The sequence below is a fragment of the Euprymna scolopes genome, chromosome 38 (genome assembly GCF_053919585.1).
Source record: "Euprymna scolopes isolate OS-2025 chromosome 38, ASM5391958v1, whole genome shotgun sequence".
Classification (NCBI taxonomy): Eukaryota; Metazoa; Mollusca; class Cephalopoda; order Sepiida; family Sepiolidae; genus Euprymna; species Euprymna scolopes.
The window spans coordinates 47911796-47927840 of record NC_136519.1 but is presented as its reverse complement, the minus strand read 5'-3'; the positions used below and the strand labels follow the sequence as shown (position 1 = coordinate 47927840).

The 16045-nt window shown below is 37.5% G+C and overlaps 1 protein-coding gene across 1 annotated transcript in view; it reads right to left on the bottom strand.

Moving 5' to 3' along the window:
* The window catches only part of LOC145263137 (diacylglycerol kinase zeta-like), a 1403365-nt gene that overhangs the window by 634814 nt on the left and 752506 nt on the right, over positions 1 to 16045 (bottom strand). The window contains exon 4 of the mRNA XM_080120103.1: positions 4405 to 4479. Within this exon, the coding sequence (XP_079976229.1) occupies positions 4405 to 4479 (75 nt within the window). The remainder of the gene's footprint in view (positions 1 to 4404; positions 4480 to 16045) is intronic.

Sequence of the window (16045 nt, the reverse complement as noted above, 5' to 3'; positions counted from 1 at the left end):
AAGTGTCCACACACAAACACACATTCTCACTTTTATATATATACTAGCAGGCCGCCCGGTGTTGGCCAGTCGTAAAATATGCATAACTTTTATATTTTGATTCATACAGTAATTGAGATATGTGCATGCGAGTATTATGTTTTTAAACCGTTCAATTCTTGCAAGTAAAAAATAATACAATAGTCAGATCTGAACCGAAACCTAAAGATAGAAAGTCAATTACAATAACTATTCAGCCTGTGTGACACTCTTTACAAAAGGTGTTTTCAAACCGACTTATACTTAACATAAAGACGCAGCTGGTACCACAACACGTAACTTCTCTATATCTCATTCCCTATCACAGATGGTTACGTTTCCAACCCGTTTCCCAGACCAGCAAGAACAACATGCATCACTTCTAGACCTGTTTCTTAACTCAGTTCCCGATGACTGTCCAACGAATGCCCACAGCCCTCTTGAGAATGCCGATCATGCAGTAGTAATAGCTGAAATCGCGCTAAACTCTAGAGCCAAAACTGAAGAACCACTGCTCAAAACAACGAGATATTATAAAAAGGCTGACTGGGAAGCCACCAGTGACCTCATCAGGGACACTCCATGGCAAAATATTTTTTCACTTCCTGCTGAACATTGCGCTAATGAGACCACTGAATGGTTCAAAGCGGCAATTGAAGCACATGTTCCCACACGCAAACCCCACTCTCCCCAATGGTTCACTTCAACTTGTGCAGCTGCCATAGCGCAAAGGCAGCATGCATACCGCAGATTTAACCGACATAAGTCCAGTTCAAACAGACAGAGTAACAGAGAAGCCAGAAATAACTATAAGAAAGAAATGGCAACAGCTAAGAGGGAATTTACTGAAACCACCCAAAAAACGCATCAAAGCACAGAAATTAGCAATCTGAGACTTCTGGAAAATATATAACAGTGTAGTAAATAATGGGCAATCAACAATTCCCCCACTATCCAACAATCAGCAACTGAGAAGGCTAACTTGTTTGCCAGACGGTTTGCCTCCAACTCCACACTGGACTCTGCTAACAACCCCCTCCCTGACTTCCCTTTGCAGACAGACGCCACACTAGATGATCTGAAAATCACCCCTGCTCAGGTGCATGCTATCATAAGAAAGCTTGACACTTCAAAAGCATGTGGACCTGATCTCATCCCGGCTGTGCTATTAAAAAAGTGCGCCGCCAAAGTAGCTCCAGTTCTCTCCAAACTTTACAACAAATGCCTTAATGAATCTTGCTTTCCTGTTGCTGGAAAACTGTTTCTGTAGTGCCAGTTTTCAAGAATTTTGGCGAAAGAACTGACCCAGTAAATTATCGCCCCATTAGCTTCCTCTCACTTTTCGCCAAAATATTTGAGACCATAATTAACCAAGCTCTAGTCCATCACCTTACAGATACTAAACTTCTGACTGATCAACAATATGGATTTAGGCAAGCCCGTTCCACAGCAGACATCCTAACTGTAATCTCAGAACGTATATACCAGTCACTGGACAAAGTGGAGGAAGGTAGAGCGGTAGCTGTAGATATATCTAAGGCTTTTGACAGGGTATGGCATGAGGGTCTTCTCAAAAAATCAGATCATACGGCATCGCTGGAAGAATAAATAACATAATTAGATCCTTCTTGGATAAGAGAAAAATCCAGGTTATCCTTGACGGTCGTACATCTAAACAATATGATATAAATGTGGGAGTGCCTCAGGGGTCTATCCTTGGACCTCTGCTATTCTTAATATTCATAAATGACCTCCATGACAAAATTGTCTGTGAGATGGATATTTATGCTGACGACACCATGCTCTATAACAGACACGACAGGAAAACAAATGGACACATATCTAAAGAAATGGCAGAAACACTAGAGGATGACCTCCGATCCGTAGTGGAATGGGGAAAAAATGGATGGTCACATTCAATGCTGCCAAGACTAAACTTGTTTCCTTCAATAATTACAAGAACTCTTCCCTACCGCCAACAGCAATGGCCAATGATTCTTTATCTGAAAGTACATCTTTTAAACTCCTTAGCCTAACGTTCTCAGGAAACATGAGTTGGAACAATTACATTGAGAACATTGCCAGGGCCGCTGCGAAGAAGGTGGGTTCTCTCTACCATGCTAGAAAGCTATTAATGCCTGAAAATATCCTATACATCTAGAAGGCCACCATTCGCCCATGTATGGAGTATTGTTGTCATATTTGGGCTGGCGCATCTGCCACTAGTCTCTCGCTCCTAGACAAGGTTCAAAAGAGAGTCGCCAATCTGATAGGTCCTGAACTGTCAGCTAAACTTCAGCCTCTGTTCCATCGACGAAATGTTACATCCCTCTGCCTGTTATACAAGTACTTTAACAGAGAATGCTCTGACGAACTGCAAGCACTTGTGTCCCATGATGTAAATACCCTCGACAAACCCAACAAGCAGCTAAATCCCACCCCTTCACAGTAGAGATCCCTAGATGCAAGAGAGCATTCTACTCCAGTAGTTTCTTCCTCAGAACAGCTAGACTTTGGAATTCCCTTCCAGGTCCCTACTTCCCCGACTGCACTGACATGCAGAAGTTCAAGTGCAACGTGAACCGTCATCTTGCTACCCAACTTCCTACATAGTACCCCTGATGCTTATGTCCTCGATAGTACCCCCTACAACAAAGTGGCAACGTGCCTTGTTTGGGGTGAAAATGTATTAAAAAAATAAAAAATAAAGAACCGTTAACATGCGCAATCATGAAACAGTTAACAAACAGAAACAACTCCAATGACTCCCACATATTAATTTTTCAATTTTTACCCCTTAGCAGCCCATTTTCCAGGCGAAATTGATTAAAAAGTTTTCCACATGTCTGAATACCGTATATATCAAATTTCAAGGTGTAGATTAAGAATATTTTTTAAGTACATCGGTTGAGAAGTGTTCTCACACACGTTCTCACTTTTATAGAGTACTACACTAAAAGATGTCACCCGGCATTGCCCAGTATTAAAAATTCCTTAAAAAATTAAAAAAAAAAAAGAAGAAATTGAGACATGGTCATGAGAGTATTATGTTTTATTTATTTATTTATTTTTTTCTTTACATAGGGTCACCACTTATCAAGGATAAGGGTTAATGAGTGTACAGTAGTCAATGAGATAATATCATAGCAGTCGTTAGTAGTGGAAATTTAGTAAATGGGATTACTTAAGGATACGGTTTATCAAGAATTTGTTTACGTTGAACTTGAAGATGACCAAATTGTAGTCAGCTGGAAAGCAGGCAAACGGAAGAGAGTTCCACAGGCGTACAGTTCTTAGAAAGAAGTTTTATTCACGGAATCTACGTTTAGGTTTAGGCACAGATAAAGAATGTGGGAAATTATTGACAATGTTTTAGCTAGATAAGTATTTTTCATGAAAGTTTGGTGAGAGGGACCATAGATTGGAGCTCAGACGAGCACTTGCCATGAAAATAATGATAAAGCAGAGACAGGCTCGCAACGTTTCTTCTGTGGGAAAGAGGCTGCAGGGAAGAGAAAAGGGCATCCCCTACTAAGCTACGAAGTCTATTTTGAACTCTGTCAAGGCAGGATAAGCTGCTTCTAGAAGTTCCTGACCAGATGTGCCAACAGTACTCCATCCTTGGCTGTACCTGGCTTTTATATAGGTAGAGAATTGCATCAGCAGTGAGATATCTAATGGAGTGATAGAAGGATCCCACTATTTTCCCAGCAACCTTGGCAACGGATTTAATGTACACGTTCCATTTCAAATCAGGAGTAAAGGTCAAACCCAGAAGCTTTTCTTTTTTTTGCAGACCACTTATTCTATGGCATGGTATAGAGTTTCACAGGTGGGCAGTTCTAGGAACTTCTGCATGCCAAGTATGGAAGACGTCTTAGATGTTGTGTTCAATAGGTTTATTGCAGAGTTCCATTTAAAAAATAAAATGGCGGCTCCCATCTCTTTTTATATAATCCTAAAGGATAAATAATTTCCTGGCTAGGAACAAAGTGTAGTATCTGTTTTGATATTACATTTCACTTTTTCTGTCCTCGGTCAGTGGAGGAGAAATCCTTCATAAGAATTTTTATTTTTGTTCCTATCTAGATTGCCTCTTCTTGGGGAGCTGGATCCCCCCCACACACACACACATTAAAAACCGACCTTGTGTCTAACTCAGCTTTCGTGGGGAGGCAAGTAAATAGGAACTTTCTGTACTGGAGGCAGATAACTTCCCGGTACTATTCAACTCAGGAGTAGATAACTCTTTTATCTATACACTGCATGGTTGATGATTCACTCCTAATGGAATGATCGAATGGGCAAAATCATTTTAATATTCTTGAGTATGAAGAGGCAAGTGGTGCAGACTTTAAAAAAAGAATTGCGTTGTTTTTTTCTTACCTTTTCTAAAATTCCCATGCATTCCTTATGAGCAACAATTTTACACGCTACACACTTTAGTCTCGGTCCAGTTTTCTGAAAAACAAAAACAAAAAACAAGAAATTAAATCAAATAATTAAAGAAAAGCAAAAAAAAAAAAAAAGAAAAAAGAATTGCCCCCACCCCGAATTTATCAAGTTTAATTAAGTGATTCCAAAGTCTTCTATGTAAAGACAGTGTCGTTAGAACGTGTCTGTGTAGCTTACTTGCCATAAGTATGTGTTTTATACTCCTACTACTATGAATGTATTGAGTAATGTGAAGTAAATACTGAAAAAATATGTACATGTAATAAACTATTTTCTACAAGCGGGGAGGGGGGGGGCTTCCCCCCCCCCCCCCGGGTTATAAAATATGCTTAAATATATTTTGATGTATGCAGATTTCGTATTTATTATTACGGAGCCAATTCTCTTGTGAATATTTATTGTACCTAATATATAGTACTGATTTTAAAAATTAAAAAAACAAAAAGGACTTGTGTGTCATCAGCCAGAATTGAAATCAAAATATTAAGTGCTCCAGCTGCTTTCCCTACCGTTTGAGCTATCGACAGATAGATAAAAGATTTTAAATTAAATCACTTAGCAGTAATCAGTGCATACTTTCTAGTCAAAATTCTTTTCATTTTATTTCAGTATTTTCTCAGAAATCCAGGCATCATCGCCCCCCCCCCCCAGCCACATCAACAGAGATCAGACCGTTCTTGTAATGACCTGATCTCTGTTGATTGCAGTGTAATGGTGGTTCTGTGAAGCTCTAGAAGGTCCACCACCAACGCTTACTTGGAACCATAGAGATTCAGCACCTCTATCCACTGCGCCACAGGCCCCTTTGGTTTCAGGTTTGCAGTTGTAGGAGATCCACCCTCTTTGAGAAAGAGTTAGTTTATTGCTAATCGCCTGAGGCACTCTGCTGAGAATGAAGACAGGGCTGCACAAGCATCTTTTGCAGAGTTAAAGGGTTCCTTCTCTGGAGCATTGATGTTTTTCAATCCAACTTTCCAATGCCAGTGTCACAGTTCTTGCGGTGGGAGAGAACTAAATCCTCACTTGATTTCGATATGAGATATAAAAGACATCCGAGTGTTTAATTAAACGTTGAATTAGTAAAGCAATAAAGGCCACTAATTTTCCTTATTCAGCACTTTCTTATGTTTAGGGATGTGTGTTTGTATTCCTGTAAAATAATTAATAGTCGAACACATAGCATGCGGACAAAACCAAAACTCATTAAAAAAACAAAACAAAAAAAAAAAACAAGAATGAAAGGTTTCTGCATTCATTCTTTTTTGCTGACTTATCTATTATATAAATCTGACCTGTCTGTTCAAATGTATGTCTGCCTAAAACTCACGATATCGATATTGCTTTGAAGCTTGACCCTTCGGACGACAAATATAAAAAAATTGGCAAAAAACATTAATTCCTTAACCGTCAACTGGGCATTATTCTACAGGGAGTGGTTGCTTTATTTTTCGTTGATATTTTCGACAGTCATCTCCTCTTTTCGATTGACTAGCCTTAATTTAAACTTTCGCCACTTCCAGTTTGGCGATGTATGAAACAGCAAAGACGTCATGTTTTGTTGGTTTTTTTTTTCACATTCTTTTCCTCCTTCACGGTACAGGTTCGAGCCTGCCTACCTGCCACCACTTTTTTTTTTTTTTTTTTTTTGCTCAACACACACCTCCAAACACCTAGGCAAATCCGGGTACTCAGGCTAGTCCTCATATATACGGCACAATCACGTTGACACACCAGCTCTCACCAGATCACTCAAGTTAAGCAACACTGAGCCTGGCCAGTACCAGATGGGTGACCATTTGGGAAGGTGAGGTGCTGTATGTATTGAGAAGTAAAAATACCAGATTGAGAAACTGGTGCGATCTATCCTTCTCTCGAGGGTAGATGAGACTATCTTAAGCCGTGGTAGGCAACCCATCTAGTGATGGCATCACAATAAAAAATACCCTTGATAGCCCTGGCACAACATCAAATATTCAGCTTTTTGAATTACACTACACATTCGTGAAGTGAGTTCAATCTTGGCTGCACCCGTGCTGGATGGATGTTTAGGAATGTGTGTTTTCACCCCTGTAAAATAAGTATTAGTCGAACACATAGATGGAAAAAAATAAAAACTCTTTAAAAAAAATAAAAGGAACGAAAAGTTTGTGCACTCATTCTTTTTGCCGACTGTTATCCTCATCTTTATAGTTGTTGTTTCACCCCTTTTCGGCCAACTCATCCTCTGGCCTTCTTCAGACTGGCCAGCAGTTATCTCCAGCAAAAATCTTCTGTGTAGTGTCAAATGGACAGGAACAAGAGAGAGAGACAAAGAGAGGTTTGTCTGTCTTTGATGCTTGCCAGTTCTTTCAGCTAGCTGACCATGAGCTAAAGAAGTTCCTTAGGTGGCGGATGAAATTAATGCGCTCAGTCAGTTGATTGGTCAGTGTGTGGTCGGATCACATCGATTTGCAAGAGAAAATAAATCTTTATTTTATTCGTCACTACTTCATATGTTTATTTTTATTGCGATTTTAGTCAATTTTGCTGGATTCCAGGATAAAAATTAATCAGGTCTGGTGGAGCATTCAGCTTAATATTGTTACATGAGGTTGCATCACTAGATGAAGGTGTACTATTCTTAGTGTGATCCAGTGTATAGCCATGCCGACAGGATCTTATTTGAGCTGGTAAGTTGAAATATTCTTATATCAGTTTGTCTTGACAAACCATTGTACAGAAAGACTGAAGGCGCTCGAGGATGCTGTCTATTAGGTAATTTTAAATCTTTATGAATGTGTAACCTGTGAGAAGATGGATTATAAACTAAACGTCGAATGATGTAATCTTGTAGACCGAGTTTTCTGCCAGCACATTCGTCAACCGCATCTACTGGGAATGTCGGTGCGTTTCAAAATACATATACATAGTTTTAAACACTAAAGATGTTTACCATATGTAAAGGACTATGAAAAGGAGAAATATTAAAACGTGTGTGCATGTTGTCAGCAGATGCATTATACTGCTGCGTGACAGAAATAGTATTTTGACAGCGATTTGCTACAATGACCCCAAATCAAAACCATCCGATGAGGCCGGTTGGTTGGTTGTTTTTGTTTTACGGCATATCAACCCTTTTTAGGTTATTTAATACCGAATCCAAAGATTTTGAAGAAAATTTGGTCAGAGTGGACCTGGGAGCAATGGTAATTAAAGAGTGGCTCCACACTCCCCAAAGCCCACAAGCTGGGGCCTCACCACTGGATATAATTTAAGGTCATATCCAGGACCCCCATTGAGGGACTTTTACCCACTGCAGGGGGGCAGTCGGCGTATTCTAATGCCCCACCGACAGGGCTACCGATGAGGCCGGATATGCGTAGCAAAAGCAGCAGTCACAATTGATAGGAAATTAAACAAAAAGCATGAAAGAATAAATTCCTACTTGTTAAATTAATTGCAGATCATGACTAACTACAAAAAATTATTGTATATGTATTGTATATATACATAATATGTATTGCATATATATATAATATGTATTGTATATGTATAGACAATATTATTCAGACCATGCAGACAGTAGTGCTTCATGCTTATGCAATCATCAGTGCAGTAAGTGATAATTACTGCTAGTCAGAAGACTCGAATCCAATAGAAAATGCTGATTTTGGCTTTGCTGGCTGTGTTTTTCTTCTCGGCTACTGGTAATTAACATTTAAATGCTAGTGAATTTAGATGCTTATGAAGCAATTTCTGTGTGTGTGAGAGAGAGAGAGAGAGAGAGAGAGAGAGAGAGAGAGAGAGAGGGGAGTAAAAGTTAATAGCAACTTGACAGCAAGGATTATTTGGATTATTCAAACTACTGTTTTCATCTTGAATGTGATTTGCACAAGGTTTTGCTCGATGTATCCTCCGACCTGATTCAAGTGTACCTTGTCAAACATAGGAATTCACAGTGATAAGTGAGACTCTTTTGGAGATTGAAGATTCAACCGTCAGTGCAGGTTATATAAACAATACACTTGTGAATTACTTAAGACTTCTATCCAGTCAAGGCTGACGGAACGAGAGCATGCTACCTCCATGGATTAAATAAAGCGTTCCGTTTGAAATTCCATGCAGGTTCCCAAGTTTGGCAGAAAGATTCCCAAGTTCGACAAGAAGGTCTGAGGTTACACCGGCCGAAACCCTGTGAAAATAACACTCAAGATGAGAATAGTTGTCTAAATAAGATCAATAATACGACGTTCGGTTCACACGTAAAACCTCCTATTTTGTTATTGAAAACCTTAAATATTGAAGAGCTATGAAGACAGAGGCAGAATATATTTTTCTACTTAGTCACCACCATTCTTAATGTACTTCTACCAGTCTCGTTTGATGCCTCAGTCGTTAAACTCCAGAGAGTGCTTCGCCACTTACTCTGAAATCGACGAACCCATCTAACTGTGCTGATATCAACTGCATCAGTTTCGTAAATGTCGAACAGACGCCAGTGAATGTTGATCAGTTCAAGTTTTTCTGCGTGGAGGAATTTAATGACGCATCTTTCCTTCTGACGCACGTCCATGACAGGCGTTGAATTTTTAGAGTCCCACACCGTCAATATCTGCAGCAGGGAGATGAAATTTTAAGGTTATGAATACAGTGGTTCAGTCCTCATAGCAATGCAATTTGCAATCCCCTCTGATCCATTTGGGCAGAATAAGCAAAAAAAATAGGAGCCATTACTTTTGGAACGTAGCTCATACAATAATCAATCCTCATCTCAAAAGTTCAAAAACAAATTTCCGTTATCGTTATACTCTCGACGATTCATCATTAGAATCGAATTGAAACTTCAATATCGACTTTGGATATTTTCTATCTTGCTATTACGTTTGGAAATTAAGAAAAATAAAATCATCCAGAGTTATATCTCAACAAAGATATTTCTTTCTGCCAAATCAGACTTCGATATTGGCACGTTCGCATTTTAATTGTCTTTCAAAATGTAAATCTAATTCCATATATGAAATAATCTCGGAAAAATTCTCCAGGTTTGTTTTAGATAAGTTATTCTAAAAGAATGAGCAGCGTTTATCTTTAGCAGGTGCGCAGTTTCTTGAAGCTAATTATTTATTATCTATTTATCCTTCCTCTTTGGGTATCATCTATTTTAATTGGCAATCCAATTTAAACGTCTAATGAAAAACAAAAAAAAAAAAACAACTGTACTTATATATAAAAGGAAATTTGTCTGTGTGAGTTCGTCCATATGGACTCTGAAACGGCTTTTTTTTATTATTATTTGAAACTAGCCTAGGTGCCCAGCGTTTTCCAGGGTTTTTTTTGGAGGGGGGGGGGATGAGAAAAAAAAAGATGATAGTAAACAGGCAGGCTTGAATCCGTACCGCGAAGGAGTAAAAGGACATGAAAAAAAAAACAAAAAAAAACGTGACGTCTTTGTTGTTGCGCCAATCCGGAAGTGACGTTGGTTTAAAGTAAGGCTAGTCAATCGAAAAGAGGGGATGAATTTCGAAAATATCAGCGAAAAAGGCGATCCCTCCCTGTAAAAAAGTGCCCAGTTGAGGGTGAAGGAATCAATGTTTTTAGCCAATTTTTCCATATTTGTTGACCAAAGGGTCGAGCTTCAAAACGATATCGATCTCGTGAAAACCCGTCGCCTCTGTCGAAAGTTTTAGGCATACATACATACATACATACATTTAAACAGACAGATGAGAGTTATATTATAGGTTTCATACACCTGTACTTTATATATATGAGTGTTCTGGTTTTGTATCGGAATGCTTTCGATAAGTATAAAAAAATTGACACTTAATAAAATTCGATTATTGTGAACTAGGTCACGGCGAAGAGACATGTGAAGCTTCCTCCTAGTGCATCGAGGTGAGTGTTTAACTAGAGTAGGTAGTCAATCGATTTGATTAAAAAATGAGCAATTTCGCCGATTTCAATGACAATAAAACTATTGGAAGTGTGGAGCATTCATCCATTCTCATTCAACCCCGGGCAACATCGGATCTCCCTGCTATGGATTTATACACCTACATTTATCACTTTTATATTGTCATCAAAACAGGTTTCTACCTCCCTTCTATCACAGTAAGGTATGGCACAAGGTCTCTAAGGCGTTTCCTCTTCATTTTATAATTATCCTAACGATAGATTTATTTTAGTCGTTCTCCCATATTTTTTTCTTTCTGATAGTTTGATTTTATTTTCGTCGTCCCTCCGTTTTATATAGGATGCTTTCAGGTGTGAGAAATTTTCTTGCACACAAGAGAGAACCCACCTTCTTTGCAGCAACTTTGGCAGGCAATATCCTCAAAGCATTTGTTCCAGTTCATGTTGCCTGTGACTGTTAAGCCAATGAGTTTGACTGATGCGTTCTCAAGTAGGCTGTTATTTATCATGTCAGTCAGTTGTTGAGAAGGTTTAATCTTGCCTGTGAATGCTATGCCTAGGAGTTTTACGGATTAGCCCTCAGACAGGGTTATGAGCTCTCAGATAATGGTTATCAGTAATTAAGCTGACTTTTTGCAATTGTTTGAGGGAAAGAAGCTTAGTCTTAGTAGCATTAGCTGTTACCATCCATTTATGATTCCATTCTACTATGGATTTGAAGTCGTTTTCTAATTTTTCTGCCATTGCCTTGGATATGCGTTCATTTGTTTTCTTCTCGTGTCTGTTATAGAGCGTTGTATCATCAGCAAATATACCCATCTCGGACACAATTTTATCAGGGAGGTCGTTTATCAATATCATATTAATCTATTTATTTATTGAAATTATTTAATATCACAATCACTCTCTCTCTCTCTCTCTCTCTCTCTATATATATATATATATATATATATATATATATATATATATATATATATATATATATATATATTAGACCTTGGTTGTCTGTCTGATATATAGAGAAATTGGACCTGTGGAATAAATTCGGTTTGGTGTTTAGCCGGTAAAAATACATACTAAGGAGTCAAAATTGCAAAAATTTGGAACTTTTCAGGATAAATCGCAAATATATATTTATACGTTAAAGTCAGTTAAATTTTAACATTTTCTTATTCATCTTATAATATCTTAAATGAAAACAACTAAGGTTGGAGAACTAAATGTTTTGGTTTTGATTCTAGCTGATGGCACCCAAGTCAGTTTTTTTTTTAAATCACGGTAATATATTGGGTACAATATAATAATCAATAGAGAACTATAATTTATGGCTCCATTCCACTATGGATTTGAAGTCGTTTTCTAATTACCTTCATATCTATTATATGTTTTTTTTTTTTTTAAATCCAGTTATGGCTAATAGAATGAGAATAATCTACCTTGAGGATTGAGAAGGTGTGTTTGGAAATTCCATACAGACTTCCAAGTTCGACTAGAAGGTTTCCACATTTGAAAAGATATACATGAATAAAGTTGGAGTTTACATCGGCTGAAACGTTGTGAATGCCATGAAAATGATATGAATAGTATGACAAGTCCCCTCCTGTTATAGAGTGAGAGGGAGGCTACTGTAGCGCTAACACTTGCGCCATCACCACACCCACGTGTTTACGAAGGCATATTTTGCAATCTTTTTACAACACGCCGATGTAAAACCGATTCGTTAAATAAACTGACAGATGTCAATGTCACGTTCTGCTTTTGTTTTTTGTTGTTCATTCTAAGAGAAATATTTTTACTTGCTCATCCAGGACGAGGTGCCGATGGCAGAAGAATTATCGATCCAGACTATAGAATTACTAAGCCAAGGTGTTTTTTAGCATTCAATTCTCAAATAACCCGAGGAAGAATATGCATCCACGACTTCCTTCAGCTATTGCTGCAACATTAGTCATATGTAAATAACTAAATTATCTGCAGTCTATATACCAATACTCCACTCACTACTTTTTGAGCTAGTAAGACAAAAGAACTTGTCACAAGTATAAAATAAAAAATAAAACAAGAAATACAAAAAAAAAAGAAAAAACATACAAACTCCAACATTTCTGTAAATATTACTTGCACTACAGGTGTGTGTGTGTGTGTGTGTGTGTGTGTGTGACACCATTGTAAGAAATGTCTGTCGAAGCCTCTTTGTTGTCAGTCAGTTGATAATCTGTTTCCTCATCTCGTCCCCGTAAATATCTCTTGATCTTGTTCAAGCCATAACCCGCTGTTGACTGTGTCAAACTCGTGATTGTGGTCAACTGTCACACTCTCTCAGACACACATACACACACAGAGGATAAGACCACATGCTACTACCCACCCTCTGCTCAACAACAATCGTCAACCCCAGCATTGTGTGCGCAGATTTCTTTTTCTTTCATCTTCTCTTTTTGTTCTGAATATGTCATCTTTTCTCACGCATTGACAACTGCTGAATGGGTGCACTGGTTCACAAGTATAAAAAAAAAAAAATTGTCATCAACTGTAATTATCATCAACCGTCACACCCAAAACAGTCTCCAAACTCATTGCCACTTCTAAAAGTGGCCGTAAACTAACTCTAAAATGTATTGACCTTTTTTATCCCAATCATTGTCACACCTTGACCAACAATCCCACCTCAGCTTCCTTTTGTCTTCCTTGGTGCACAACTTTCTATCCAGTACTGTACACTAATCCTATTTCCTATACCGTTGTGCCCTGTTTTGTTGTTTTCTGGGTTTTTTTTTTTTACTTTCTAACACTTAGGGATGGGGAACGATAGTTTCACACATTTCTATTTATAAAGTTAGGTATTTTGTATTATTTGGAGTATTCTGACTTCTGTTCTCACTTATAATATATATTATTAATAACTAGCGGGGGTACCCGGCGTTGCCCGGTTGTTTGGAGGTGTGTGTGTAAGCGGGAGGGGGGGTAAAGTAAAGAATAAGCTAAGTAATAACCCTCTTTAAATATAAAAATAAAAATAAAAACGATGTTAAACTTCTTTAAAAAAATCGGCAAAACTAAAACAAAAAAAAAAACTGGAAAAACAAAAAGCATAAATCAGGGGAAAAAATGATGGACGTGTTCAGCAAAACAAAAACAAAAACAAAAAACACAGCGAAAAGCAAAAAAAAAAAAAATGGCATAAATAACCCTTCGATTCGGTTAACTCCATGGTGCGTTTCACCCAGTCCATTCCAGTTTTTTTTAATCAACTACAAAACGAAATAAAGCGAAAAACAAATAGCATTAATAACCCTTTGATTCGGTTAACTCCATGGTGCGTTTCACCCAGTAGAATTAAAATTCCATTCCAGTTTTTTTAAGCAACTACGAAGTAAAGAAAACCCAAACCAGTGTTCCTTTGTAACTGTTTCTTGCGGACGATTCTGCAACAGTGTTAAGTGGTGGCGGGGGAAGGAAGAATTTCTTAGAGAGAAAAGATTTTACCACTTCCATTGATCTTCACCGATTTTGGCAGTGAACTCTCAACAGATAGAATATAGGAATCTACGATTATCGAGGAAGTGGATAGGTAATAGGCCTATAACACACCTCAGTTTGTGCATATTACATTTGCATGAAATTTCTTGATTTTAATCCTATTAAGGTCAAAATCAGAGGGGGAAAATGAGTTCATTTTATACATATAGGGATAATATAAAAGCGCCATTAACCCTAAGTGGTTTGAACCGACTTCCTCCTAAGCAGGAATTGTCTAGGGAATATTAACTTTACAAGTGGTCCCCAAACGTATGTATGTTCTCATCTGGAACGTTATTCTCACAATATTTCAGCTGATGTAACGTATATCTTCTCAAGTATATTCCTGTCGCACTTGGGAATCTGTATGGAATTTCTCATAGAACCCTTGATTTATTTTATCCCTGATGCGCATGAAGAAGGTCGGGGGAGGAGTTACATCAGCCGAAACATTGGGAGATGTCCTTTTCTCTTCACTGCAACCTCTATCTCACAGAAGAGATGTTGCAAGTTTGTCTCTGCTTTATCGTTATTTTCATGGAAAGTGTTCAACTGAGCTTCAATCTATGGTCCCCCCCCTCGCCAAACTTTCACAAGAAACACTCGACTAGCTGAAAGCCTTATCAATAATTCCCCCCACTCTTTATCTGTACCTAAACCTAAACATAGATTCCATGATCAAAGCTTCTTTCTTAGAACTGCACGCCTGTGGAATTGTCTTCCGTTTTCCTGCTTTCCAGCTGTCTATAATATGGTTGTCTTCAAGTCCAACGTGAACAAGTTTCTGATGAGCCGTTCCACTTAAGTTAACAAATTTACCGAACTTCCATTACTATCGATTACTATATTGTCCTTTTGACTACTCTACACTCTTTAACCCTTATCCTTGAGTGGCCTATCGGCCTATATAAAAAAAAAGAATTGTAATCTAAATAATGCAAATTATTAATCCTCATCCAAAAAATTCAGGAACATAGTATATGTATATACTTATATATTTGTATGTATATGATTCACTCCTAAACCAGATTATAAATTATAGAACATACTTTCTAGGCGTAAGAGTAGTTAGTGTTGGCAGTATTTAGTTTAGTTTTATGTAATGAAGGGGGAGAAATAATTCCAGTTTCTGTGAATTATTTTAAAGGATTTTCAAATGACTGAATCTGGGAACAACTTATTTGAAAATTGAAATATTTCAAATTTGCATTAAATTTGATCCATACACATTCGCTATCAATTAAGCAAAATTTCTATATATGTGTATATTTTGAATTTCTGCACAATATTTTAGCCAATGTAACGTCCGACCTTCTTCAGGTGTATCTTATCGAATTCTGGTATCCTTTTGTACAACTCAAGAATACACAACGATCCGTGGCATAACGGATAATGTCGTAGATAAAATTCCGTTCTAAACGACATTTTTCTGCATGGCCAATGCAATGAATGCAATTGTAAATTACTAATGACTTCCACTCGGTTATGGCTGCCAGAATGATAGTATCGTACTCCTGTGGAATAAATCTAGAGTTCAATTTGAAATTTTGTGCAGATTCCGGAGTTTGGCAGAAAGATACCAGTGTTCGACAAGATGAATCCGGAGAAGGTTGGAGATTACATCGGCCAAAATGTTGTGCAAATAATACGCAAGATGAGAAGAGTAGTTTGAAGAATCCAAATAATTCATATTCTACAATATTTGTTGATACTTCTTTACTATCGGGTACAATGTAAAATTGCATTTCAAATAATAGAAAAAACTTTCATATACTTATGTGTCGTGCTAAAATAAGTAAAATAACCAAAAATTAGAACAAAAATGATCCAGTTAACGATCGTGCAATATTTTATTAAAAATAAACATCGGTCATTGTATTTTCGTAATCCGCCATTCATAACAGCAAAAATACAGGAAGTTCCTGTAAAGCAGAGGAGATAAACCTTCTGCTTAAGCAAGTCAAAATGGACGACGTAATATAACAAACCTGGTATTTATGATAATATTGCTATTTTATTGTAATTGAACTTCTCAATCATTTTTTTTCTAATAGGACCTATTTGTTTATTAGCATGCATTCTTTCAATGACTCGTTTATTAGCATGTTATTCTCCCAAAGAATATGTTTATTAGCAAGTCATTCTTTAAAAAAAATTGTTT